Source organism: Sander lucioperca, chromosome 4, assembly GCF_008315115.2.
Source record: "Sander lucioperca isolate FBNREF2018 chromosome 4, SLUC_FBN_1.2, whole genome shotgun sequence".
Lineage (NCBI taxonomy): Eukaryota > Metazoa > Chordata > Actinopteri > Perciformes > Percidae > Sander > Sander lucioperca.
This window is the reverse complement of record NC_050176.1, coordinates 44,115,772-44,142,490: the sequence shown is the minus strand read 5'-3', so window position 1 is coordinate 44,142,490 and position 26,719 is coordinate 44,115,772. Positions and strand designations below refer to the sequence as shown.

The following is a 26,719-nucleotide window of genomic DNA, read 5'->3' as shown; positions in this document are numbered from 1 at the left end:
ATCACACATCAATAGGATTCATTTGCCCGTACATTAACCTGTGCCTTCACAAAGAGTGATGCATGCTGTGAATTTACAGCAGAGGAGGCTGCTATGTTTATGATTTTGTATCCCTGTACTATTGATGAAGCTTTAATGTGCCGTTTGATCCCTTCCCATGTCAGAATTCCCTTCTGGCTCTGCTGGAAGAAGATTCTTTTTTTTAAACTACTAGGATGAGCTACTAGCTGAGCCTCATGCGGTTACATCACAGCCATATGCAGCGCTTGTGTGCGCCTCGCTCGCCAACTGTTCCCCAACTAATCACTGGCTGCTAGAAGAATTTATCTTTTAGTTACAGAGACACTGAATCATCAATGGCATGGACACAATCCCCCTTTTTTTCCTCTAAAATGTCTTAAAACTTATTTCAGAGCCATTTGATACAACTTCCCTTTATCACTGAGTGAAGCTGTACACTGTACTATCTGAAATTTGTGACAATTTCTCTGTCGCTGCAATGCAGAGATGCAAAAATACATATCCCTGCTGTGCGCATGTGTGTAAGGAAGTCTGTGGTGCACATACACACACATGTACATACTGTATCAGGTTTGGGTGGATGACTCATACTGTAATCTGGGATGAATGCAGAAGACCCGCCTCTGAAGAGTTACCAGCTACTGATGAAATATACTGCACATTACATTCCTGTAGGATAGAGGCAGTGACTGTGTGAGGAGACTGCACAATGTACAACTATATATATGTTAAACTATGGTAAGGGTATGGTGTAAGAGCTGTACCACTCAGGGTTTACTGCAGAACATATTAGAACGTTTTTCAATGGGGCCCTATGTGTGATTACATGCAATGAAAACCCATATCTTCAATTTACAGCAGGTACACATAAGAGTGTTTAGCAGACAGTTATTTTACACAAAAGAAGAGAGCAAGGACATTGCCCAACACAAAAATAACTTTACTAACAAACCACCAAAGCAATTGTTAACTTCAGCTAAAACAAATGAATGTTGTCAAGTCATTAAAATCGCCCTACGATAAAAAAATAAAAAATGGTTTGTTTGTGCATCACTGTAACTGGACATGACTTATATCTTAATATTGGTAAATTCATTTGTATTTTATAATATGAAGTTCACATTTTTCAAAAATCTAGTTTTGTCCCCTAAAAAAGTCTTTTATTAATGACGGTTATCAAGTGTGACTGCAGATCAAACTGCAAATGAGCCCATCACAAAAGAGTCTTACAAGAAGAAGAATTTGCACAAGAAGCCTGTAGTTGTAAATAGTTTATTAACTTGAAATAACTTGTCTCAATAACTTACATGATCAACATGATTGTGTCTCCAGCATGTGTCATAATTATTATTGTTTGGTAAGTATCTGCGTGTCTGCCAGCCAGTTTGATCAAATCTGCAGTCAACTGTCCTTCCCAAGTGCTTCAAAGTTTACCTGCTGGATTCTCGCAATATCATGAAATCACGCAAAATCCCATGAAAAACAACCATCTGGCTCGTCAGGTTAACTTGAAGTAGGCGCAAACCAAACTCTCGGCAAAATGAATTTGTGGCATTTACTTGAATTCCCCTTCCAATGCAACAATAACTTTAAAAATATTTTTAATGGGGCTGAAACTGAATTTTGATAAACTAAAAAAAAACTGGGGGAAAAAATCATTGTTTATTTATTGACTCATTTATTGCTGGTGGCACCACTCTGACAGCAGAAATACAGAGTGATGTGGACTACACATAGGAAAGATGTAAGGCTCTGAGTCTCTTTGAGCTGCAGCCTTTAATAAGTGAGTCCGCAGGAGCTTCATGTGATCTTGGTCCATGAGGACCCCTGCTGAGTGGGCCACATCAGACAGCTACATGTGGAGTCTGGAGAGAGGGAGCACTGTATCAGAGGGAGCCCTCTCTCATTTAAAATGTGAGTAAGGGTTTAACAGGCGAGGACATTGACCTTTCAGTCTGCAAACCCCAAATACTAATTTTACTAGCGGTCGTCTCTAATCTCAGAAAGAATCTTCCAATTTTAGTTTTCAAGGTAAAATGAAATGACTATATCCTTAACAGCACTTTACTAAAATATATTTATAGAGCGAAGGTAATTTAGGACATGGTGAGACAAACAAATCGTTCTAATAATTTATCTGAAGATCTCATTTTATTTGTGGCAACTTGCAAAGGCATACTACTACACAAAAGATGGTAAAACTCCACACCTTCATTCCTTTACCCTCCTTTAATAACTCATTACAAGCGGTAGTTTCTGATCACTGCACCTGCTTTTCAATTCTCTTCTTTAGAACACAGTACATGCATTTCTATTGCTGTAAATACTGTATATATTAATGTTTTAATTTTGTTTTGTTGTTTTACTGCACTAGCGGCATCTATGTTTTAATGTCTTGTACTGACTTGCCTCCCGTCGCTGCCTCTTGGCCAGGTCATCAATAAAGGTAAAATAAAATAAAATAAATACTTCAACTTGACAGGAACACTCAAACTACATTTCTACTGATTGGCCATTGTTGATAGCCTGTTTAAGTCAGAATCAGGTTTATTGCCAAAGTTACACTAACAAAGAATTTGCCTTGGTGGTTGGTGCATACATAAACAAACATTCATTTTGAATCTGAAGAGCCACTTTTAATTATTTTTGTCAGTGTGTGGTCATCAATTTCTATAATGTTGGACTGTTTATCTCGGCTACACACCTGAAACCACCTCTTAAAAAAACCTGGATTCAAGAGAGCAAACCATTTCACATGTTTGTCTAATTTCCAACAAGAGCCAAATGATTGACTGCTTGAAACTACTGTATGTGCCTTGTGGTACTACATAAGAAAGAACAAATACAAATTAGGGTTTGACTTAGCCTAAAAGTAGAAAATGTTGACTCAAAGTGGATTAAAATGCATAAATTAAATTAAGTTATTGGAAGTCCCTATCTTTTTGTGAGTGTAACATAACACAATAAAACTAAGGCTATTATAAAAAAAAGTTAATTTATATACCTACAACTAATCATGCAAGTTACAGTGAATCTTGTAATAATTTTCACATACGACACTGAACATGTAGTAACAGATGTGCGATGGTGTTCACAGATCCAATAAGTAAACATTCTAGTAAGTAAAAGGCTGTATGAAATATTGATTGGTTATATCTATGGCATTTAAATGCCCCTCACAGGAATTAGGGAAAAGACTGTTGGCAGAGTAAAAGGAGCAAAATTGAATTAATTCATTCATATGCAAAGAAAAAATAGGAACTGTTTTTGACAGAGGAAGAGAGAGAAGTAGTGGAGTTGGGGGGAGATGGGTGGGGGGGATGGAGCATCATTGCTCTCTGATTCAGCGTTTTAGCTTCATTTAATTTTCAGTGAGAATGGACTTCTGTAGGAGCATCACAGAGCGAGAAAAGAAAAATAAAGAACAAAGGGGTGAAAAGCAGAGAATACTCAGGAACAAAAAGTCATGTATCCACGCAGTTCAGACAAGAGACCTCAGTGGAAATGAGGTTAACAAAAGAAAAGGAAAGGATCTATGAAAAGAGACGATCAGTTGTGCTCTAGGCCTGCTTGCCTTCTAATAAACAAAGCCAGGATTTATTAGAAAGCCACTTTTATTGAAAAGCAATAATACTGCTCTACTTTAAAGGTGAAATAGGATGAGGGTAACATGCTCGCCTTACATGCATGACAGGCAGCACACGGGTCAATTGGCCTACAGAAAAGGTTCTCCACTGAGCTCTACAAACGTCTCGTCAGATCACATAAAAGCAAACTCGCTACAAAATATTAATCATCTCTTACATCATATCTACCAGTGCGGCATTTCAATCAGCAGAGGGGAACATTTGCAGTCAAACAAGTATTAAAAAAGCATCCCTTTCTCTGCAACATACACACACATACACAAATAAGCCCTTTAGCGCCTCATCCAAAACCACTTGGTGCACATTTTCTCATTATCCAAGCATTCCTGTCCTTTCTGTCTGGCAGGAAACAATGGATGGCCTCTAGAGCTCTGTGTGTGTGCTTCCTTATTTGTGTTGGAACTTGTGCTGTATGCATGTATTTATATGTGCGTGTTTGTGTGTGTCTGGCCCATAAGGTCAAGCAGCCCCTAAACAAATTTGAGAGCGTGACTCACTGGGGCCTCCCATCTCCGTCCATCAGCGCTGACAGGATGGCATGCCTATCCAGCATGCATGCAGCCCACTGTGGCCTGTAGATATACAGGACCACGCAGAGACATATGGCCTTATTATTGCTTTTGTCTCTGGGGGTGAGGGGATGGAATAGGTGGAATTATGTGTGTGTAGTGTGTGTGTGTGTGTGTGTGTGTGTGTGTGGTTGTTTCTAGCCTCTGGGGTCCCCATCGAAATCCACAGACCAAAGTCTCTACTTTTGCTCAGTCAAATGGAGAGAAATGGAATGGCTTGATGGAAAAAAAAGAAATACTCACAACACACACACAGCATAGTAGCGTCCCAGGTGTGTGCCTAAAGGATGATTGAGAGCTAACCCTGTGTCTGATAGCACCCTTTGGGGACTTAAATATTCATGGCTGTGGTGTTATTGTTATCTCAGTCGGTGGCGGAATCCTACACGGCAAGCATAAGTGCCTCTAATATTAAAAACAGAAACATGGGTGAAGGCAATACCAAAATTTACAGTAATACATCAACCTCAACCTGAAGATTAATGCAGCAGTGCCAGGGGAGGTTGCATAATGCTTCCCTAGTCCTTCACATTTCTCAAATTCAAACTGACAGTGAAACAAACTGACAAAATGTTAAATATTAGGAAAAAAAGAGGGATGAAAAGCAGACCGGCATGTGCATAGTTTTGTAAGGCTAAAATGCATCTAATAAGGAATGACATCAGTAATTCTAAGCTTTTATTAAAGTAAGCCCTGAAGAGCAGTTAAATGTCATGCTATAACACGTGTGTGTGTGTGTGTGTGTGTGTGTGTGTGTGTGTGTGTGTTTGTATGTGTGTTTCTGTGTGCTAGTGCTACCCACACTCTTGTTCTTTAGCTCTTTTTTCATTAATCCGGTTGTTCCCGAGCATTCAATTATCTGTGGAATCTCTGATCAATGTGAACTGTAAAAGCACGCCCTATGAAGTTAAATGAGGATTAATTATTGAATACCAATGCTCTTGCGTGTTCTGTAATGTGCCAAAAAGCAAAAACAAGGAGGTTCAGAGGAAGAGGAAAAGACGGATGTTTTCCTTTAAAGATGGCTGTGGGTTAAGCTAAAGATAATACAAAATCTTGTTAAAAGTCTGAGAGCTAATGTCTCTGTTCATCTTGTGTTTTAAGTTTTTCTTGGCTAATTAAACCAATTCTTGCTCTCCTTAGGGAACGTGTCTTTATTTGTGTTTGTATTTGTAGTCCATGTTGTACTGCATGTGTGTCGTCACACATTTGCTCAACCAGCTTCAGCAACAGAAAACCAAACCACTTTTTTTTTTTCCTGTGATTTTACCAGCCGGCTCCTTTGACTCTGACTCATATAAATAAATAGTAAAAAATGTCATCTGCTTTTGCACTGTGCATGACATCCTGCTCATTTTCTGTACCAAAATACATTTCAAAGCTTATAAAAACTAGGTGAACATGGCTCATTGCTTTTTAATTTGCCATGTTTTTTTCAACAAGGGATGATTGTCTCTCCTGGACCTAGGCTCAAACTCAAAACAATATTTAATCAGAAGCAAAGATTGTTTATTTGAAGTTACAGCTCCCAAAGACAAATGATCTGTGCTGAAAATGAGATGTAAAAGCAAACCTGTTCATTTTGAAGAGCAATTGGCAGCCAAAGCCTTGGACCCTTCCTTCACAAAGCCCACTTCACTTAGTAACTGTTGCTACATATGGCAAGCTACCTGTTCTCGCACGCCACATAAGCAGTGTACAATAATTATGGCAGATTAACCATCAAAATTCCCAGTCATTTCTGAAACAATGGGTCCTTGATTTCACACTGTAGTGAACGAAAGCAGCTTCTCTGGAATTTGCTGGCTGAAATGACAACTTTCATGAGCAGATTTTATCAGATGTAGTTAGATAGTGTAAGCTAATACTAACACTTAAACCCTGTGGTTGGAAACTCAGTCGACAGCTGACTTTTTAATGTTTTGTTTTAAAAACAAGAACCCTGTAAAGGGTCTTAAATATCACATGATGGCTACGTACTTGATATCATACTAAAAGACGGAGGCTTTAACTACTTGTCCCAGACACAAATCTTGTCCCAATATTATAATAAGGTGCAGCATTGTTCACGTATTGCAGGTTAGAGCCAGTAGTGCAGTATAACAAATAAAGTGTAATTGAGATGTTATTTGTTCTAACACATTCTTGGGTGGTTTGGATGCTTATTATGTAAACATACTTGGAGATGAAGCAACACAGTGGTTAGATTTATGGCTTATTGTTCATATTTTCAAAAAGCACTGATGAGTTTGGCAAACACAACAATAGCTCAGGTGTAAAATCAAATAAAGAGCAGGACAGTGCTGTTATTGTTACACTAAACTCTCTATATATGGCTTCCGTGGCTCACACGGGGTGGATGTTCCAGACCTGAACAGGTATTCCTCTAACGTAACATGTAACCTCACTAAATAACGTGGTTCCCTTTCCTTTGGAAATAACTCTACGTTACTATCGTAGGTAGTAAGCTAGTTAGCAGGGCATGCTAACATTTGCAGCTCATGTTAGAGCAGATAAATACACAGTTTAATCCATTCCTTACACTTTTGCTCTTGTGTTTAGTTTTGTAAATGCTAAAAAGCCACCACTCTCCAAAAACTTGAGGATCACCTTTACTAGAGTACAAGGCTTCAACATGTAGAGAAATCCAAAGTTTGACAGTCCTGCTGTGGCTACTTACAGTTGGTAAACTATGACTGGACAAACCGGGCATGATTTTGCAAACACATTTTCAGTCTACATTACTAATATTTGTATTTGTCTATCCCGCCCCCTCTGCCCTGCTTTCCCCTGACTGCCCATCCCCCTGGCATTGACTCACTTCAGTATCTCCTTGGAGTGGCCGGTGTTGGAGCTCTTTTTGTCAGGTGTTCCGAGGCAGCTTGATTTTATCAGGGTATGTGGTCCCCGGTCCAGCATCATAGTGGAGGTCGCCGTGGCAATGACAGCCACTGCATCACGTACCCTGGCCTCGATGTTGTAGTCCCATTCGTCATATGACACTGAGATAAGCCCTGGGAAAGAGAGAAAGATGGAGTTAGGTAAGAGGAAGGGATGTATGGAAAGTGGGAGGAAAAAGAAGAAGTAGAAAGAAATATGGAGAAAGATGAAAAGGAGGGGGAGAGAGACAGAAAAGTATGAAAAAGAGAGGGAGGAAAAGAAATACAAAAATGAAAACATTTTAGAAGAGACGCTGAAAAGTGGCAAAATCGAGACTGCAAATATACCTAAAATATCTTATTTTGGTACACGCCAGAGTGCAGCTGTTTACTGTGTTACTCTGCTTAAAAAAATTAAAAATAAAAAAAATAAAAAGCTACAGGTGGAAATCACGACCATGGTCATCCCTCAGCTCATTTTGTTATGCTTTGGCTTTCCAAGCATGAGGAACTGCTGGCTATCAGATGTCAGCATCTATTTCTTACACCAGTAAACAACTGCTCTTTCGGGTCATTTTCCATGGCTGGTTTGGGTTATGTGTTCACATTTGAAACCTGCATCGTAAATGTTTTGGAAAAAGGCAAACCTGCATTTTCAGGCAGCCTTGGTGTTGTTACTGGTTTCACACACATGAAAAATGTGGAACTACAGGTACATTGTTCAAATAAACTGCTTCAAACAAGCTTGGTGACTAAGGGGAAAGGGGCAAGGGACAGCCACTGTAAAATCACAAAGGGGTGTGTTTCCTGCCTGACCCAATTCCATGGAGAAATATTTTCAAAACAACATCACTGGAAATTCTGTTAATGATGGACTCCAGTGAGGTCAAAGCTCAGACTATTATTAGAACTGATGGCCACAATATAAAAGTAAAGCTAGTCAGTCCACATTTATCTCATATTTATGTGAGATATTGCACAATAAAATGACGCAAACTTAACAGATATGATCAAATAAACTCCCAAACAAATTATAAACTGACTTACCTGAGGTAAACAGAAATTAGTATGCACCCTACAACTGACTGGCACAGTGTAGTGCAAATACACAGAACATTTGCATATATGCAAACAAGCCCATCTGTCACTTGTGCCCACATTTTAACACAAAGCTTTTTTTAAACTTACCACATAATAATATAATACAGATTTCAGTGTTTTGCTCTCCAACACTAAAGCAGAGGAGTTGCTTAAATTAGTTTGAACCTGGCCTCTCAGGTTTTAACCCTCTGAGGTCTTAGCCATTTTTTCCAATCTTTGGTTCGCCTGGTTTCCTTAACCCGGTTATGCACAATCAAGTTAGATTTTGAGGACAACCTAGGCTATCAGGATATGTACAGTATGCTGCAGGGGTGTTATATGAATGTATACATTGTTATATGACTATTAAATACAAAAGAAAAGCTAAAGCTGTTAGCTATCAAGCTTAAAACACAGAACCAGTCTGGGTTGAAGTGTCGCGGAGATAATGGAGATTATGCAACTCGATTTCTGGATTCATATTTATTTATTTATTTTATAAAGATACTGTAATTCCATGATGGATTAAAAAGCTTCTGGATGGCCTACAATTGCATGGAGGACCTCGTTGAAATGGCGTATTTCACTTCTTCTATAAAAAAAAAAAAAAAAAAAAAAAAAGTAAGTCTGCACAGTATTGCCATCGCCGCCAGACAGGGTTTTAACGTCTGACCTATGAACCTCTGATTCCCTGTCTGTCAGTAAATTACATCAAGCAAAGGTGGGATACTTTATTAAGTTGTACATACTGTATATGCCTACATTCAAAGTACCAACAAATTATTGCACAATCAAGGCTACGGTATTCCCCAGGACTTCCAAAAATGTTATGATTCAGGAAGTGCGACAGCATTTTTTAGGGATGCACTGATCCAACTTTTTCTCTCCCGATACTAAAACTCAGAGTCGACACCGAGTACTCGATACCAGCGCCCTCATTTTACCATATTCAAAATCTGTAAACCTGCTTGAAACTTTTTGGGATAACATTTATCTAAGGTAACCTAGGGTCGAGGACTGCTGTTTTATTAAATTAGTTGACAGCGCAAAGTGACTAAATGTGTGCAACTGATAGCAGAAATACAGAATTTCATAACAACATTAAAGGTCCAGTGTGTAACGTGTTTAGTTGTTCATTATCAAAATCTGTGTTGCCCATTCACAAACTTGTCCTTTTTCATGAATATTTACCACCACCATCAATTCCAAGTATTCCTTTTGGCTTGAAATTTTACATTTGCATTCGCATGAACTGGGGTAGACGGTAGCCGGTAAGGGACATACAGGACATACTGCTCCGCCTTTCACATTTTCGCTGTCACATGATAAACTCACAGGTGCTGCTAATGCTGCTAATGGGTATCGTAGCTTCCCGGTAGGGCTGGGTGATGAGGAGAAAATCAGATATCACGATATTCTTGACCAAATACCTCAATATCGATATTGCGGCGATATTCTAGGGTTGACTATTAGTGCTTTAACAAAATATCTTCACACTTAGATTTTAGATAAATAATCATCAGTAATGTGGAGTGGAAAAGGCAAATAACAGAGCAGTCTGGTAAGTTCAGAAAAGTACATCACTTTACTGTAATGTAGCCTTTCAAACCAGTAAAAGACCACACTTATGTCATATCACGATATTACAATATCCAAAATCTAAGACGATATCTAGTCTCATATCACGATATCGATACAATATCGATATATTGCCCAGCCCTACTTCCCGGCCCTGGCAAGTTTGAAGAAGGAAAGATGGAGGACCACACGTATTCAAAATCCAAATTTCAGGAACAGGAGTCTTTTTCTTCACCCATTAAAAGAAAAAGAATATTGAAAAGAGCAAGAGAGCGGCTTTTTGAAGCGTGAAGGCTACCATAGCTGTAATACATACTTTGAACTGCGTGGAGCGAGAGAGTTCATTGCGATATATGATTTCAACGCTAGATGGGAGAAATTCCTACACATTGGACCTTTAAGTGTCTTTCACTTGAGAAAGGACAGTAGGCGGTGAGATGAAATTAGGGCAGAGAGATTGGGAATCAAATGCAACAAAGGTCCCCAGCTGGAGTCCAACTGGTTGAGGTTCGTGAGATGTAATTCTGAGAGAAAAGTACTACTGTGAAGAAACAAGATCATCCCTGGCAGCATCTACATGACATTTTACATTGTTTGCCCTGGGTTGGACGTTAAATGGAACTGTTTGGATTGCTTTACAATTAAAAAGAAAAATGCTTGATGGCACAAAGCGTCAAGAGGACACCAAGGCTGCACATTATTAAAAGCTATACTGTATAACTGCAACTATAACAGCGCTCGAGACCTCGTCACTCCAGATAAGATCACTAAAGCTGTCAGGGTATGTTTATGGACACCAGGACAAATCACTCTGAGGATGTTGATCATTTCCAGTTAAGTGGTCTCAATTTTGAAAACTGTGATTAAGGGGAAGAGAGAGAGAGAGAGAGAGAGAGAGAGAGAGAGAGAGAGAGAGAGAGAGAGAGAGAGAGAGAGAGAGAGAGAGAGAGAGAGAGAGAGAGAGAGAGAGAGAGAGAAAGAGAGAGAGAGAGAAAGAGAGAGAGAGAGAGAGAGAGAGAGAGAGAGAGAGAGAGAGAGAGAGAGAGAGAGAGAGAGAGAGAGAGAGAGAGAGAGAGAAAGAGAGAGAGAGAGAAAGAGAGAGAGAGAGAGAGGTCTTTTGGTGGTGTTTGTTTAGGCTATGATTAAAAACAAAGCGTCATAAATAATTTGGCAATGGTGGCTTAATGTTTAAAATTTAAAATTTGACATGTGGCACTTAATGAGCGTTCTCTGCAAAACCTTAATTAGCTGCATTTTTATGTCAGCAATGGTATGATACTTTGAGCATGTGAGATCTCTATTTGAGCCCTGAAATGGTAAGACCACCTCGTGTTTGGGTATACCTGTAGGGAAGACAGAGGGAACGTGGTCTGCATCTCCAGCCACCAGCGAGGGCACGATCCAGGTGAAGCCATAACCTGTGAGGCCCACAGAATGGGCCACCTCGAAGATAGTGCTTGCCTCCTCCTTTGTGCAGTACAATAGAATTACAGGACTCTGCAGTTTCTTTAGCTGGTTTTGGATCTTGGAGTCTCCGTCGTCTACTGACATGTCCAGTAGGAAGACTTCTTCTAGCTCCCAGCCCACAAAGCTGTTATCGATGGTACTGCGGACCTAGATAGGAAAGGGAAATGTGATTTTCAAAAGGTGTAGGCTGCACACATACAGGTGTTAAGAAGAGACAAAGCTGTCTCCTCCTCCAGCTCCCAGATTGCAAAATTGTTCTGTCTTTAGACATCCCTTGGGAGTAGGACGCAGCAAGAGTAAGATTAAGTAATCTCTTTTCCCAAATCTTAAGGCTATATCCTCATATACACAGAGGAAACTCTCATGGAGATAGTGTCTATTTTATTTTTCCATGGGAACTTGTAAACCCAGAACACAACACCACAGGCTTAATTAGAGATTATGTGCAGCCAGCAATAAGTGACTTTAGGATTCTGGATCCTTAATTTATATGTGGTATTTAGATGAAAGGCATATTTTTGTTTTGTGTTCCAGAGGGAGAGAAGAAGTAATAGCCGTATCTTAAGGGAATCAATCCAAAGGGAGTTATACCATACAGGTTGAGTAAAAGGCAGAACAAAGCATTTTGTGCGCAGCATATCCCATTACAACACTCATTTTCTTCTGTATTGAAAGAAGAAAAAGAAACCTTGAATCTTATATGTGTGCTTGATATTTGCTTGCGAGAGACAGTAGGATTTAAAGCTTTAGTGCGTAACTTTTTGGTATTAATGAACGTCCGTTACATTCAAGCCCTTGCCAAATGAGTTGCTACAAAGCTAATTAAACACTCCACCAAACTCTCTCTGTATTTGTCAGTATGGCTATGTTCAGAAGATTGTGTCGTCCGGTGACTTTCCCGCGCAGAAGATCGAGTGAAGATAATTACCTCTTCTGAAGAGTCCATGTTTTTTTGATCCTCCGTGTCCTCCTTGGCTACTAGCAACTGCGTAGAGGGGTGGGGGCGCGTGCGTGATCACGTAAGGCTTGTATCATGTGGACGTGCCACAGTTTTGTTGTCATTACTTAGAATTCCTCATGGAATTCATTAAGGCTTTGAGTAGTTTGTTTTCAAAATACCTTTAAACATTTTGCAGATATATAATAGGGACAGTAAACTATATCAGCTGATATGAGACTCTTTACAGTCTAATGGACCATAGGCACTAAATATTATTTTTCATGACCTCCATTTAGATGATTCATATAAGATTTTAGTTATTTTAAACCAGATTGTTGCTTTAACTTTGTTCAAAAGGAAAGACCCTGACATTGCTGCAATATTATTAAGAAATATGATTAGCTGACTTTCAATAATTTTTGATTCTTTTCAGATGTGTGTCTGATGTTCAAAGTTAAAGAGTCTGTTCTAAGCCCCGGAGATAAGGAGGCTGAAGCCTCACCGAGTGGCTGCATTCAAAAGGAAAAAAAAGGAAGAAAAAAAAAAGAAAGAAAAGTTTATTTAGGCTCTTTCGCCAGAGGGGCAGCTAATCCAATCAGGGCAAACGGGGAGTTGCCCGGGCAACAATAGCCCGTACCTGTGCACGTCCCTGGTTTGCACCTTGGTCAGTGAGGGCACTGTGTCTAGCGACCCTTGATTTACAAAGGGGTGGTTCAGTTATTTTGATGCTGAGCTTCGACAGTATCCATACTGTCCACTACCACAAACAAGGCCTGGCTTTTAAAAAAAGTTAGTATCCTAACCAGCATAAAACGGAAATATGTTGTTAGAATCGGAATCTGGTTGGTTTTATTCATGGATGTATTTTAAGACAGAGAGTTTTATTTCCTGTATGATGTGAAGAGGTCTAGCCAAATAAATAAGATGAGAGAGGCTGTATTACCGAGGGTCAGCGGCGCTGCGCCCGGGCTCTGGAGCACCGGAGCCAGCTTGGAGCCGATGAAGGATCGGCGGTGCCCCATATATATCTATGGCAACCAAACTTGTGAGACAAACGTGTAACGATCAGGAAGACGTTTTGGCAGGGGGGAAAACTGATCAGAAAATGTAACGAAAATATAACGGAACGTTGTAGAAATGTAGTCTTGCAGAAAGTATAGATAATTGCTGCAAAATGTAATGAAGTAAAAGTCAAAAGTATGCACTATTGATTTTACTTAAGTAAAGTACAGATACGTGAAAAATTTACTTAAGTACAGTAACGAAGTATTTGTACTTCGTTACATTCCACCATTGCTTAAAACCGACGACAGTCAAGTCCTCAGAAATAGTGGCTTTTGTTAGGATCTTGTCATCAATTGTACATAGTCCTAGCTAAATAAACACCAAAATAAATGAAAACATTAGATAAGACACACATCTCATCAAGGGATAAATAAAAAAATATGAAAACTACAGTATATAGGCCTCTTATAATGGGTTCCCAAAAGACAAAAATAACAATACCTAATGTGCCTGGGACCGAGAGCAATAGTGAATCTCTCATTCGAATCCATGGTTGAAAAAATGTATGGTCTTTAGCTGTACACTATAATCAAAGGAATATATTTATCCTTGCAGATAATATTCTTTGTAATTTTAGTAGTAGTTTATAATGTATAAAGGTGCATACACACCTACTGGTATATGCTTATAAGCAGTAAACCATTTTTTACTGTATTAAAAAATCCCTAAATAAAGAGTCGTTCATGGGGCGGTTCGCAAGTCACGGGTGAACGAACGAACCATTCAACAAACTGTCTGTTACATGTATGTCTTAATGTTTATGTTGTTTATTTACCTTGTTGACAAAGTCCTGATAGCCAGGGTAGTACGTCGTGACTATTGAGAAGATGTACCAGTCATACTCCTCCATGATGTTCAACATGACGGAGGCCTGCTGCTCGATGGACGGACCAAACTGGAAAAACATGGAGTGGTCGTCCTGAAAACCAGAGACAAGAAGCCAATCAGCAAACAAGGTCATGAGTCTCACAGCATGAGAGCGAACTGGAAGGTCGGGCACAGATGATTGTGGAGCGTTGTCCAGCTACTGCAAGCCTCAGGAAGTAATATAGTTCCGTTTATAGATAGGAGTTGTGACTTTTCTGTGTATGCTCTTTAACTGGACTAAATAATATGCAGCAATATGACATATTTATCTTCTGTATTTATGTTTTAATCAGAGACTTTTACTTCTGTGCAAGGTCAACGAAGGTTTTTCCACTAGTTATGAATATTCAAAACATAGACAAGGTGACTCATTTATTATCAAGGAGCCCTATCAAAGCTATGACAGCACATTTAGTATGCGGCAGAGACCATGACAGGTAAGATGGCCACCTGGTTCAATGATATTTAATGTAGGGTACCAAATGTGTGGACCGACATCTCTGTCAAAACATTTGTCTCCAAGGAGAGAGAAAGAAGAGACAAAGTAAGAAGAGCTCTTGGCACTCCAGGACCTCGATGTCTGGTGCTATGGATTGTTCAAGGGCAGGTCGATCCCCCATGTAAAACTGCCAAGCAACTCATCGGGAGAAGTCAAGACGGATTATTACGAGTGTTAGTGACCGGAGGCGACATGGCAGAGGCATCAGCATCATGTCATGGGTTCTTTGTGTGTCCAGAGTGGAATATACTGTTGAAAGGTGACTGAGATGACTGGAGGTGTCGGTTCATGATTGAACATGGTCGTACTTCATTGTTAAATAGTCTAAATCGCTCAAGGAGTAAATGTTTACATTAACAGAATAGATTACATTGATTGTACGCCTCCAGAACGCTGACGCGGGCAGGAAAGATTGTAGCCGAACCATCTAATATTTACAACAAACTGAACATCTCCCCTCTGGCAGGAGGCTGCGGTCCATCAGGACCAAAACCTCACACCATAAAAATAGTTCCTTCCCCTCTGCAGTCAGCCTCATCAACAAGGCCCCAAACCCCTACTGACATTGATTTTCCCCTGTGCTTCAGCCTTGATCTTGGGACCACAACTAGCAACTGGTCAGCTGACCTGAGTGACCTTGGGGGGACTTATGGTTGCAATAGGTCGGAGAGATATGTGGGAGCTAGCCCATTAAGTGCTTTGCACATAAACAATAGTATCTTGAAATCAATTCTGAAACGTACAGGGAGCCAGTAAAGGGAGGCCAGTATGGGGGAGATGTGCTCTCGTCTACATGTTCCTGTCAAAAGACGAGCTGCAGCGTTCTGGACCAACTGCAATCGTGAGAGAGAAGCCTGGTTTACATAAACAAAGGGCATTACAGTAGTCAAGCCTCATTAAAATAAAAGCATGTATAACCCTTTCAAAAAAAATTATTATATCTGCTTGTCCAATTTAAAATCACTATCCATTATCACCCCCACATTTTTCACAGTAGACCTCATATATGGTCCCAGGGAACACAGGTCCATATGAATGGAATAACAGTCACAACCTAGTTAAAAAATCTGGACTTCAGTTTTGCTTTCATTAAAGCTTAAGAAATGAAATACCATCTAATGTCCTCGAGACATTTCAACAGTGGCTTTAAGGAGTTTGCATCTTTCCGTTTCAAAGGCAGGTAGGTTTGAGTGTTATCAGCGTACAGGTGAAATAAAATGCATACTTTTGAGGATGGACCCTAGGGGAGCATATAAATGGAAAAGAGGATTGGCCCGAGAATAGAACCCTGAGGAACTCCACAAGGGAGAAGCGCTGAGGAGGATGCAGAGTCACCAAGGCTGACAGAAAAGGTTCAGATCTTACTTGTCTGTCAGACAAGTAAGATCTGAACCATTCCAGAGCAGTACCTTTCATGCCAATACAGTGCTCCAGGCAAGCAATCAGGATGTTATGGTCTACTATATCGAAAGCCGCTAAGAGATCTAAAAGCATAAGAATGGCAGAATCCCCAGAGTCGATGGCTAATAAGAGATCATTAAAAACCCTTAAAAGTGTGGACTCAATGCTGTGAAGGGCTTTAAGACCAGACTGGAACACCTCCAAAATGTGATGTGTGTCTAAAAAAGACTGCAATTGTGTAAGAACAGCTTTTTCTAAAATGTTTGCAGAAACAAGAGTTTAGAAATAGGTTTAAAATTTGCAAGTGTCCAGATTGGATTTTTTAATTAAAGGTTAAACTACTGCATGCTTGAATGTTGCCAGTACAACACCACAAAAACAGCTATTTTGTATATATTTGTTTCTGTTTCTGTATTTATTGTTCATTTCTTATTTATGTTTAATATGTTACTTACGGGGAACATGTATGTATGTCTGTACAAAATGTAATAGCAATCCATCCAATAGACGTTGAGATATTTCAGTGTGGACCAAAGAAGTGGTGGACCGAGCGACCGACCAACATTACCATCCCTAGAGCCACGCCACTAGCAATACTAGACTAGAAATACACCTGATAACATCTCTAAAGTTTACCTATTTAAACAATGTATAATGTGTAAATATTAGAGGTGGCCAGCAGGCCTTCTCTGCTGGACTAGAGATTGTCAGAATCAAAAAAATACATTTTCATAATTTTATATACGTATACATATGTTTTCATTAATGCTATATGTATTTTACAAAGTTGGTTCCCATTAGTCTATTAACATTATTTCATTGCTACTCTCTCCCTCAGTTGCGCTGGTACCAGTGCAGCTCACATAAATTAGAGCTTTAATCTAATATCTATCCCCTGTGCTATCTCTGGGTGAAATATCTACACTGAGGCCTTCAGAAGTTCAAGTGAATCCTTCAGCTGTTGAAGCAAATGGGGATGTTGTTAATTATCATTTTCTTTAACCATTTAGATTCCGAGTTTGCCATATTGGGTGTATTCTTTGACACGCCGGAGCCTTCTAGCTTGCCTAGCATTTTTCATGTGGCATTATCTGAGAGGCAGTCAGCCAGCCCATAATGTAGACTTTAGACTTTCTTTCATGACGTTTTGATTTTTAGACATAGTGCTTTAGATTTCTTTGTTTAGACTTTTACGTAGCTCTGTTGTTTTTAACGCACAATGGCTGAAAGAGGAGAAGAAACGGATTTGGTGGCGGATTTACTGGCAAAGCATTTTTTAAGAAGGACCTTTTATTGGCTCTGAAATGCACCAATGTACTGTATAAGCACGTCACTAAACTCAAAGAAAACAGGATGGACCTTGTCTTTAAATGATGAGCAGCTTTGGTAAGTTTATAATAGGAAAATATGTTTATATGTAATTTTGACACAAATACATATTAACAAATGACATTTTGATGTTTTGAAATTTTTACATAAATGCAGATATAAATGTAAAATAAAAAATAAAAAAATTATTGATTTTCAAATGTCGCACTTGTCAATACTGTAGCCTATTTTGCCGTCAATACTGCTGACGTTGTCTTTGCTGTAATCAAATCAGTATATATTTATGTTTAACATGAAGTATACTACTGCTTGAGAGCAGGGGAAATGGGAAACATACATGTGTACAGACAAGGCTAGCAGCAGCAGCGTTGCGTCAGACACGTTTCTGATGTGCAAAGACAAAAATCCACGCAGCTGACACGCAACAGAAACGCCACGCTCACGCCACGCATTCAGTCTGTCACCGGCCTTACAGTCATCATGTATTCATGTCTCTGCAATAAGTGTATTGTAACTCTCATAGGTTTTGAGCCTTGCGTTAAATCACTTTATTCCACTCGATAAAGGTCACTGTCACTGCTCATTATTTAATGCACAGATAGTATTATCAATATTCTCATCTAGCTCCCCTTTAAGTCCATCATCTTTGCTGTTTACTTACTCTGAGTTTTGATACAGAATGTGATTAAAATCTAGGGGAAATCAAGGACATTGCACACGTCACAGCATGATTAGTGAAGACTACAGTACACGCTTTTTAATCAATTATTTCACTTCATTTGTCTTGAACTTTAAATTAAAATTAAAGGCTAAAGTTTCTAGCATTCACTCTTCAGTGATTGTTTACATGTGCCCCCCAGAACATCTTACGCTTGCATGCACTTCTACACTATATGTATACTTTTCATGATCGTCTGCATTCATACACATGCACACATACATAATCGGTCATGCACATTAGTCATGCAGGAGGCTGAGCACTCCTCGAGTTAGATGCGCTAACTCCACTCTAGATCAAAGCCCATCTCCCCCTTCCTCCACTTTTTTACCCACATGACAGAAATGGTAGGTAACTTTTCACTGTAATGAGGTAATAACATCGCAGTGTCAAGTGAGGGTGAAGGGATTGGCAGTGGTAGAAACGAGGGGGGAAGGAGAGTGTGTGCGCACTCAGGCTGAAACCTGATGTTTTACCTACCCTGACAGTAAATACACTCTGCTCTATTCAAGAAGGTAATGAAGGTATTCTCACACATGAACAACAGCTAATGCACTATTCAACCCTAACCTCACACTTCAACCATTGTTTGAGCATTTCAGCTTCAACGTGCTTTTAAATTAATTGCAAAGATGAGTGCTACATGTAATTTACACTGACATTATTAATCCATCTGTGGATCCAGTCATTTTCTATAACCATGTTCACAATCCTTGTCACCATACAGACATATTTTCCTGTCTTTAAAGGATGAAGCTGGTGGTATTCTTTATTAGGGAAGTGGATTGTTAATTTTTATATTTAATTTTATTTCTATCATTTTCGAAATAATTTTCCGGTTCGTGCACATATCTATTTTTTAGACATAACGTTATATGATCCACTAGTCTCGATAGCAGTATCGATAAGCTTGGACCTTATTGATTTTTGGGTTTTGAGAAATTTGGAACCAGGTCCTTAATAGAACCGGGTCTCGAGACCCATCCCTACTCTTTATTCTTCTTATTATCAACAAATCCCTTTAAAAGACCAAAACCAACAATGAGTTGATCTGAACAAGTATTGTGTAGCCAAAGCCTGACATAGCTTATTCCTCTGTGCCACAGACCTCAAAAGACTGTTAAAATACATCAATGAGCCACGCTGTTGAACTGGGTGACAAGCTCCTTCGTTATGATGAACATGGCCACTGTATCTTATTTTGAGTCAATCCCACATACCATCATGTTGCTGTAAATACTCCGTAGAGCAGCATGTGTATTAATCCGCGGCTGAGAATAGTCCCAAGAGTTGTGCTATTTATTCCTGCTTGAGTAACGTTTGCTAAAAACTACAGCGCCCAATTGTTTTGGGAAATTACTGAGCCTTTAAAAAAAAAAATAAACTAGATATTTATATTTATTTAAAGATTTGCATCCTCAGTGGGAACAAATTAGCTTTAGGATGGGTGCCACAGACAAGGTAGGTAAGAATAGACAAGTGGACGGTGGTTTTGGTCTTTTTATGGGATTTGTTGAAAGTATGAAAAATATAAAATAATGCCAGCCTCTCAAAAAAAATTTAACAGCAACATCTCTTCTCAGAAAAATGTCCTGGTTACTGTGAAAAGTTAGCATAAGAACTATTTCTTCTGCAGAAGGCAATAGCCACAATTGAGGACACTAAGGTAATTTCCTAAAAACCTATTTATTCATTTTGTGTGATTTTGTAGAGGTGACTTTACCATTTACAATTAAAAACTAACTCATGTTGGTTATTTTATAAGCATTTTTCTAGTATTCTTAGATTGAATAGGTTTAACTTTAAAGACTTTAGGCATTTATTTATGCATTTAGCATTTCTCCACCAGTATTGCATTCCTGGTAGTGAGGATGACGGACATCCATACAACATTTAGACTATGTATATAATTGAACAGTTGGTTGATTGAAGAAATAAAATGTAAAACATCAAAGTTATTTTGATAAAAGTTGAGACCTTTGTGGTTTCTGATCATTATTGTCTGAGGGAGGTTTTGTGCGTGTTGGGCCGAATTGTGACCTCAATATTTTTTGAAATCTTGGCTGCTTCTCTAAAAAGTACTTACAATGAAAACTGTTCTGTTCTGTGGATTATCCAGGCTAACCAGGACACTGTTTTTGGAAAGACCCATTATTGATGAATTATGTTAATGCAATTTTCCAATGCTTTCCATCTCCCTTGTATTTGGGTGGCAGCAGAAATCTCAGAGACAAATATCTGATATTGGACAGATATTAGACAACTAGAGGCAACTGATAAATACAATTTTTGTTATTTGGGTGAACTGAATTTTCTCAACTCGACTTCATACTTTTTCTCTCCTCCTTTTTCATCACTGAGTTACTGTTCTGGATTTTGCTTTTTTCATTTCCTCTCGCTTACTTACTCACACAGTATCTATTTCTCATTCAACCCCCTAAACTCCCTCTTTGTCTTGTTATCACTCTCTCCTGATTCTTTCTTTCTTTCTTTCTTTCTAAAAGTAGGCTCAGACCGGTGTAATCACTTGTGAGACCAAACTTGCCATTCAGAGGGATCGTGAGGGCACTGCTTACTTAATTTTCTCCTCCTTAGATTACAGCTAATCATCATCTCATTCTACTTTCTCTTTCATATCCATATCACCCCTATTTGGTTTCTGTCCTTTATTAACATGGCATTAGTGTCAGGCTTTTTCTCCCTCTCTCTTTCTCCTGACCCCCACCCTTGCCCGATATCTTTTTCCTCTCTGCCCTCTGTTTTTACATAATGTCCTGCAGCTCCATTAGTTCATATCACAGAGGTGTGAAGTGTACTGCAGGGCAAAGTCTGTGCGTGTGTCATTACCGGAGCTGCCTGTTTCCCTTCCTGCTTGCTTTCTTGCTTGTCGTTTCACATCATACACTATGAGCCCAAGAAAGAGTTTTTTCACCTAATTTTCAAGCTCTGTTTTTGTGTCTTCTTGCTAGAAGTTGCAAGTTACTGTCTGTGAGGTGGGATACATTTTGTAATTTGTGCTGTCAGGTTTGGTTAGGCAGTGTTGAAAATGACTGGAGGGACTGCAGGATAAACGGGTATGAGCGTGTCGCTCTAGTTGTTATATAAATAGAACTTTTAAAAAGTGAATAACATCAAAAGCTAGACTCAGATGTGTTGAAGATGCATTTTACAATTCAAAACCTTTTGGTGTATTTAAGATTATGTCTGAGATCTAACTTCGTTAACTTGCTGTTCACTAAGCCCCTCCTTAGTTACTGTTGCTACCCTTCAGACTTTACATTCTAGCGTATGCCGTTAGCAATAATGGCGGCAGATTTCACAGTCAAAATGCTTAGTCATTTTTTTTTAATAACGGGTCCTTGATTTGAGACAGTGGTAGAGAAAAGCAGCTTTTGATTTTTTTAATTAAGCTAACATTAGCTCCATAACAAGACTAAAAATGTCATCTTTGGCTTTTTGATGTTTCAAGCAGACTCGTTTTAGGACAAGAACCTTTTAAAAAGGTCTCAAACATGCACTTGATGGATACATACATAATATTATGCTTAAAGACGGTGTAAAGAGGGTAAAGCTGCATGTTCCGGTATTTAACATCCAAGTCAGGTCTCAAGTCATTTATCTTATGTCTAGTCAAGTTGCAAGTCATCAAAACAATGACTAGAGTCTACTTGAGTCCTAGTCACAGTGACTCGAGTCCACATCTCTGAAAAACATGTAAATATAAATATCAATAAGGTACAAATCCAAATATGTACAATGCCAAAAAACATATAAACCTGACCAATACAAACCATCACCTGAGCCCTGCTCACCTGTACCAATTCTCCATCAGCCCAGTAGTACATATACTGGCCTATTTCCATTCACTGATCGCTAGATCGTCTATTGAGCTTCTGCATTATCGTTGTTTACCCAGGATAGCCTTAGCAGTCTGGAATAAATGTTTGAAGGGACCTTTTTTTTTTTTTTTTTTTTAAAGATTATTTTATGGGGCATTTTAGGCCTTCAATTCCACAGGACAGATGAAGACATGAAAGGGGAGAGAGAAGGGGAATGAGCAGCAAAGAGCCGCAAGTCGGAGTTGAACCCGCGGCCGCTGCGTCGAGGAGTAAACCTCTATCTATGTGCGCCTGCTCTACCAACTGAGCTAACCCAGCCACTGAAGGGACCTTTTTGACTTTGTGTTAAAGATATGCAGTTATGTTTGCTATCTGTCAATTTTTAATTTCATCAACAAACCATGTAGGCCTGTATCTCCGACATAATTGGTTGGGTATTTTGATTTCTTTTTACCCCTTTTTTGCTTGATGCTTTGTTGCATTTATTATATCAAGACAACAAGGTGCAGGTAAATTACCCAAAGAGTTGTGTCGTGGGCATTTAAATAATAACGATGAAAAGAGTCTCATATTCCACTGATGTACTTTCAAATATTGTTTTTATTCAGTGGCAGGTCATAACCTAATAATATAGTATAGTATTTGTTGTCAGTTTAGTCTTTGTTTCTTTAATATCACTAATCACACTTCCACTCCTGTATTTTCCCACTTTTTCACCCTGAGTCACATCAAACACCACTTTGGTGTATGAACCTCAACACAGGAATCTCAAAATAGTCTAGGTATACCGGCACTGAATCTGCAACAGTTATTTGTGTGAATAACCCTCCTAAAATAGGCTGGTAGAGGAGTGAATCACTTGGGAGGCTTTATTCAACCCTTGTGCAGATATGACACCAGAGAGCTAGCTTAGTAACACAAACCTCTGTGTCTCATTCCCACTCCCTGAGGTACTGTTGTGCTGCCTATAACATGTGAGTACAACCTCCAGTTGAGATGGTGACTCCACACTCTCAGTGAACTCACTGGAGGCCCAGTGGATGACGGAAATACACAGTATGTTAATGCACACACTCATCTTTGTAAATAAAACCACAAAGCTTTCTATTTTTTCACAGATTGATCCCCACAGTGCTGACGTCTCTCTCTCTCAGTGTCATATTTAAATGACACATGCCAGCAAAGCATCAGGGGCGGCTGCATGATTTAAACCCATTAAGACAGGTAGTAATGGGTGTGTTTGATTTTCCTTAGATTATCACGGACACTTCCGTGGCCTGCCTCTGCGGCTGCAGCTGTTACGTCAGTGTGCAGTACTGTATGAGAGCTGAGGGGAGCGAGCCTAAAGCAGGAGGGCTGAAAGGATTTGGCAACTCATCTCCATGTCATGCCAATGAAAGCCTGTCTCCAATTAGATTTGCAGAGGAAGAGCGACATATCGGCCCACTGCTCAACAAGCCCTGGTGGGAGAGGATTGGAGGGAAGAGAGACTGAGTGAGAGAGAGAGAGGCAGACAAAGAAGGGGGCTGATAAGGGGGGGGGGGCTGTTAAGGCTGAGAGATAGAGAGGAGTCTCGCTTGAGAAAACAGGCGACCCTCAGAACTCACAGCGACAGTGGTTCACAAACACGCACATAAAAACACACAAGAGTGGCAGTGTACACATTGTTCCCTCCAACACTCAGCTTTTTCCACTTCATCACACTCTTCTTTCTCCACCTTTCATCTACCGTCCTTCCTCTTTCTCTCCTGCTCACAGTCTAAGCGCTGCCACTGCTGCTGTCAATCCTCATCAGTTTGAGCCCAACGTGCTTCATCATCATATTTCTAATCAAACACACACAGTTTGTTAATTCATCTCATATTCGGCTGTTTAATTATCAACGACCCTGTTTCAACGTCTCTCTCCCGGCTTCATTCAGTACACTTCATTTTAAACATCCCATAATGTTCTGATTGAATTACTCTTGCTGGTTTTGACGAGGAAATTATTTCAGACGCGCTAAAATATGATTCACTCCCACAGCAGCCAGTGGAGCGACGATGATGCCACTGCAGCGCTTTCTATACAGGACGATCTTCTGGATACAAGGGTGCTTTTGAAAACAGAGAGAGAGAGAAGCGAGTCTGGGTCTGAGTCCTCATTGTCTGGGTCTGATTCTAAAAGTAAGCGTGGGACGATTTGGCCTAATTTATTATTGAAAAATTGAAAACATTATTTCTAGTGCCCTGCCTTTTCCACTTTGTCATTTCAGTAAGGTACTGTAAAACCTTTATTTACAATAATGGCCTGGAAAGCGTACCAAGACCTATACATATAATTATATGTTGATTCTCTGAGTAGTGACTGGAGGGCAGCTTTCTCACCTCCTCCCAACCTGGTGAGTAAAGCTCACAAATCAAATCATGTAACAGATGTCCTAGGTACTTATAGTAGTCTCACTACAATAGTTGACTCAAGAAAGCTGTTTAAAAACAGTATATTTCTGCCTAATGGTGCCAACTGCCTTAAAAAATATTTGAACAATTACTTATATGACCATGTCTTAGTGGGATAAAGTCGAGACAAAACATGTTTAGGTTGGTGGTTTGGTGTTGGCCAGTTGGTCGGAGGTTCATATTACCCCACGATGATATTGACCGTCTTGAGTGAGAGTGACTCACCTCACCTTTCAACCAGCACTTGTGTTTGCTCAAATTAATGGCTGGATTTCCATTAAATGTACTGTAGATGCTTATTGTCAAAATTGTGTTTAAATTGTGTAGTGACCCTCTGATCTTTCCTCTCAAACCACCATCAGGTCAAAGTATATGCTTGGAAACATGAACTGTTAATATCCAATAGGAAAACTGCAATTAAATTTACTAATATTCATGCTTCCTAATGGAAGAACCCTTTCCATTTTGACCCTTTCCTATACTGTAGGTCCACCCTCAGCGCAAAATGTCAATGTCTATGTATAATAGGCAGATAGCATGACATTTGCAGAGCACAGATTAACCAGTTTTAATCTCCTCTATCACTAATGGGAGGGTGAACTTCACGTTTTTAGCTCCACTGGTTATAATAATAGAGATGCACCAATTACAATTTTCTAGGTTGATTCCGATTTCCGATTTTGACCTGCCGATACCGATTTTAGCCAATTCCGATTTCATTTTTTCCTAACCACTTTACAGCACACACACAAATATTTATTTTCTATCTTTTCTTTAATAGAACATTTTACATTTTGCATAGAATACTATATAAATTACTCCTGCTGTGGAAAATTCACACACATCTAAAGTGCAATGTTACAGAAGAACCATTTTCTTCTTTTCACATCCAATATCCAACTAAACATGGCAATAAAATAATATATAAATAACAAATAAAAATAAAATAAATATAGCCTTGCAGTATAAAGACATTTCTCAAAACACACACACAGGCCTATTGCAATCACTTGTACATCAATTCAAAGGGTGTTTGAACGTCTAACGTTACCTGAAAACAGCATGTAGTTCATTTTTTTAGCAAGTTTGCTTTATTTGTCATTGTGCATAAATATGTTATACCGTTGCTGTCAACGGGCTTATCTGCTAACATTAGCTACCGACAGTTACCTCGGAACAATCCAGCAAGTTGACGGTACCCTAGAGTGTCGTTACCTGAAACAGATGATTTAACGTCACTGCTCATTTTACACACAGTTTAGCAACAAAACTAAACGCTGAGGGAAGATTACTACGTTTTTTAATGTTGGTTTTGAGCGGTATGCATCCCCACTAACCTGGAAAGCGTTTTAAACAGTAACATTAATACAGCGTGTCGAAGGAATACAGCGTCTCCTGCAGCGGGGCGTCAGAGGCAGAGGGAGCGCAGCGTTTGCTAACGTTAGCTTCTTGTCTCATCTGGGGTCTGATAAACAGTAAATTTATCAAATTCAGTGTGCCCAACGCTATTTTCCGATAAACTGTAGCTGTCATATTTTACGGGACCCGCGTAAGTGTGGTTTTCATGTTCCAGTTGTTCAGCCTCAGAGGGGAGAGAGAGAGAGAAAGAGAGAGAGAGAGAGAGAGAGAGAGAGAGAGGCTGACTGTTTGCCTGAGATCAGTAGAGCAGACGGCTCTGCAGAGCCATGTATAATTACGACTTTATGACATTTCATAAACAGCAGAAGGAGCGGCGGTGCGCCGCTGCTACATGCATATAGCGGAAACCCTGCATGTGCACGTGTGGTGCTGATGTTGCGCGATGTAAATCATGCACCGATTGACCGGCTGGTGACCAGAATTGGCCGATTTTCACGTCATCGGCCATGATGACGTGACGACGATTTTATGCCGGTCAAATTCACTCGGGCGCTGCATGATTTACATCGTAATGATACACGACTCTGCAGAGCCGTCTGCTCTACTGATCTCAGGCAAACAGTCAGCCGCTCTCTCTCCCCTCTGAGGCTGAACAACTGGAACATGAAAACCACACTCACGCGGGTCCCTTGAAATATGATAGCTACAGTTTATTGGAAAATAGCGTTGTGGACACTGACTTTGATGAATTTACTGTTTATCAGACCCCAGATGAGACAAGACGCTAACGTTAGCAAACGCTGTGGTCCCTCTGCCTCTGATGCCCCGCTGGCCGCTGTAGGAGACAAAAAACAAAAAACAAAAAAAAAAGAGACGCTGTATTCCTCCGACACGCTGCATTAATGTTACTGTTTAAAACGCTTTCCAGGTTAGTGGGGATGCATACCGCTCAAAACAAACATTAAAAACGTAGTAATCTTCCCTCAGCGTTTAGTTTTGTTGCTAAACTGTGTGTAAAATGAG

The 26,719-nt window shown here is 39.6% G+C and overlaps 1 protein-coding gene across 7 annotated transcripts in view; it reads right to left on the bottom strand.

The window, feature by feature from the left end:
* The window catches only part of grin2bb (glutamate receptor, ionotropic, N-methyl D-aspartate 2B, genome duplicate b), a 115,629-nt gene that overhangs the window by 30,713 nt on the left and 58,197 nt on the right, over window positions 1-26,719 (bottom strand). For all 7 annotated transcript variants that reach the window (XM_036000248.1, XM_036000246.1, XM_031285739.2 and 4 more), the window contains 3 exons: window positions 14,022-14,165; window positions 11,118-11,388; window positions 7,059-7,251 (listed from right to left, as the gene is read on the bottom strand). In XM_036000248.1, coding sequence (XP_035856141.1) covers window positions 7,059-7,251; window positions 11,118-11,388; window positions 14,022-14,165 — 608 coding nt within the window. The remainder of the gene's footprint in view (window positions 1-7,058; window positions 7,252-11,117; window positions 11,389-14,021; window positions 14,166-26,719) is intronic.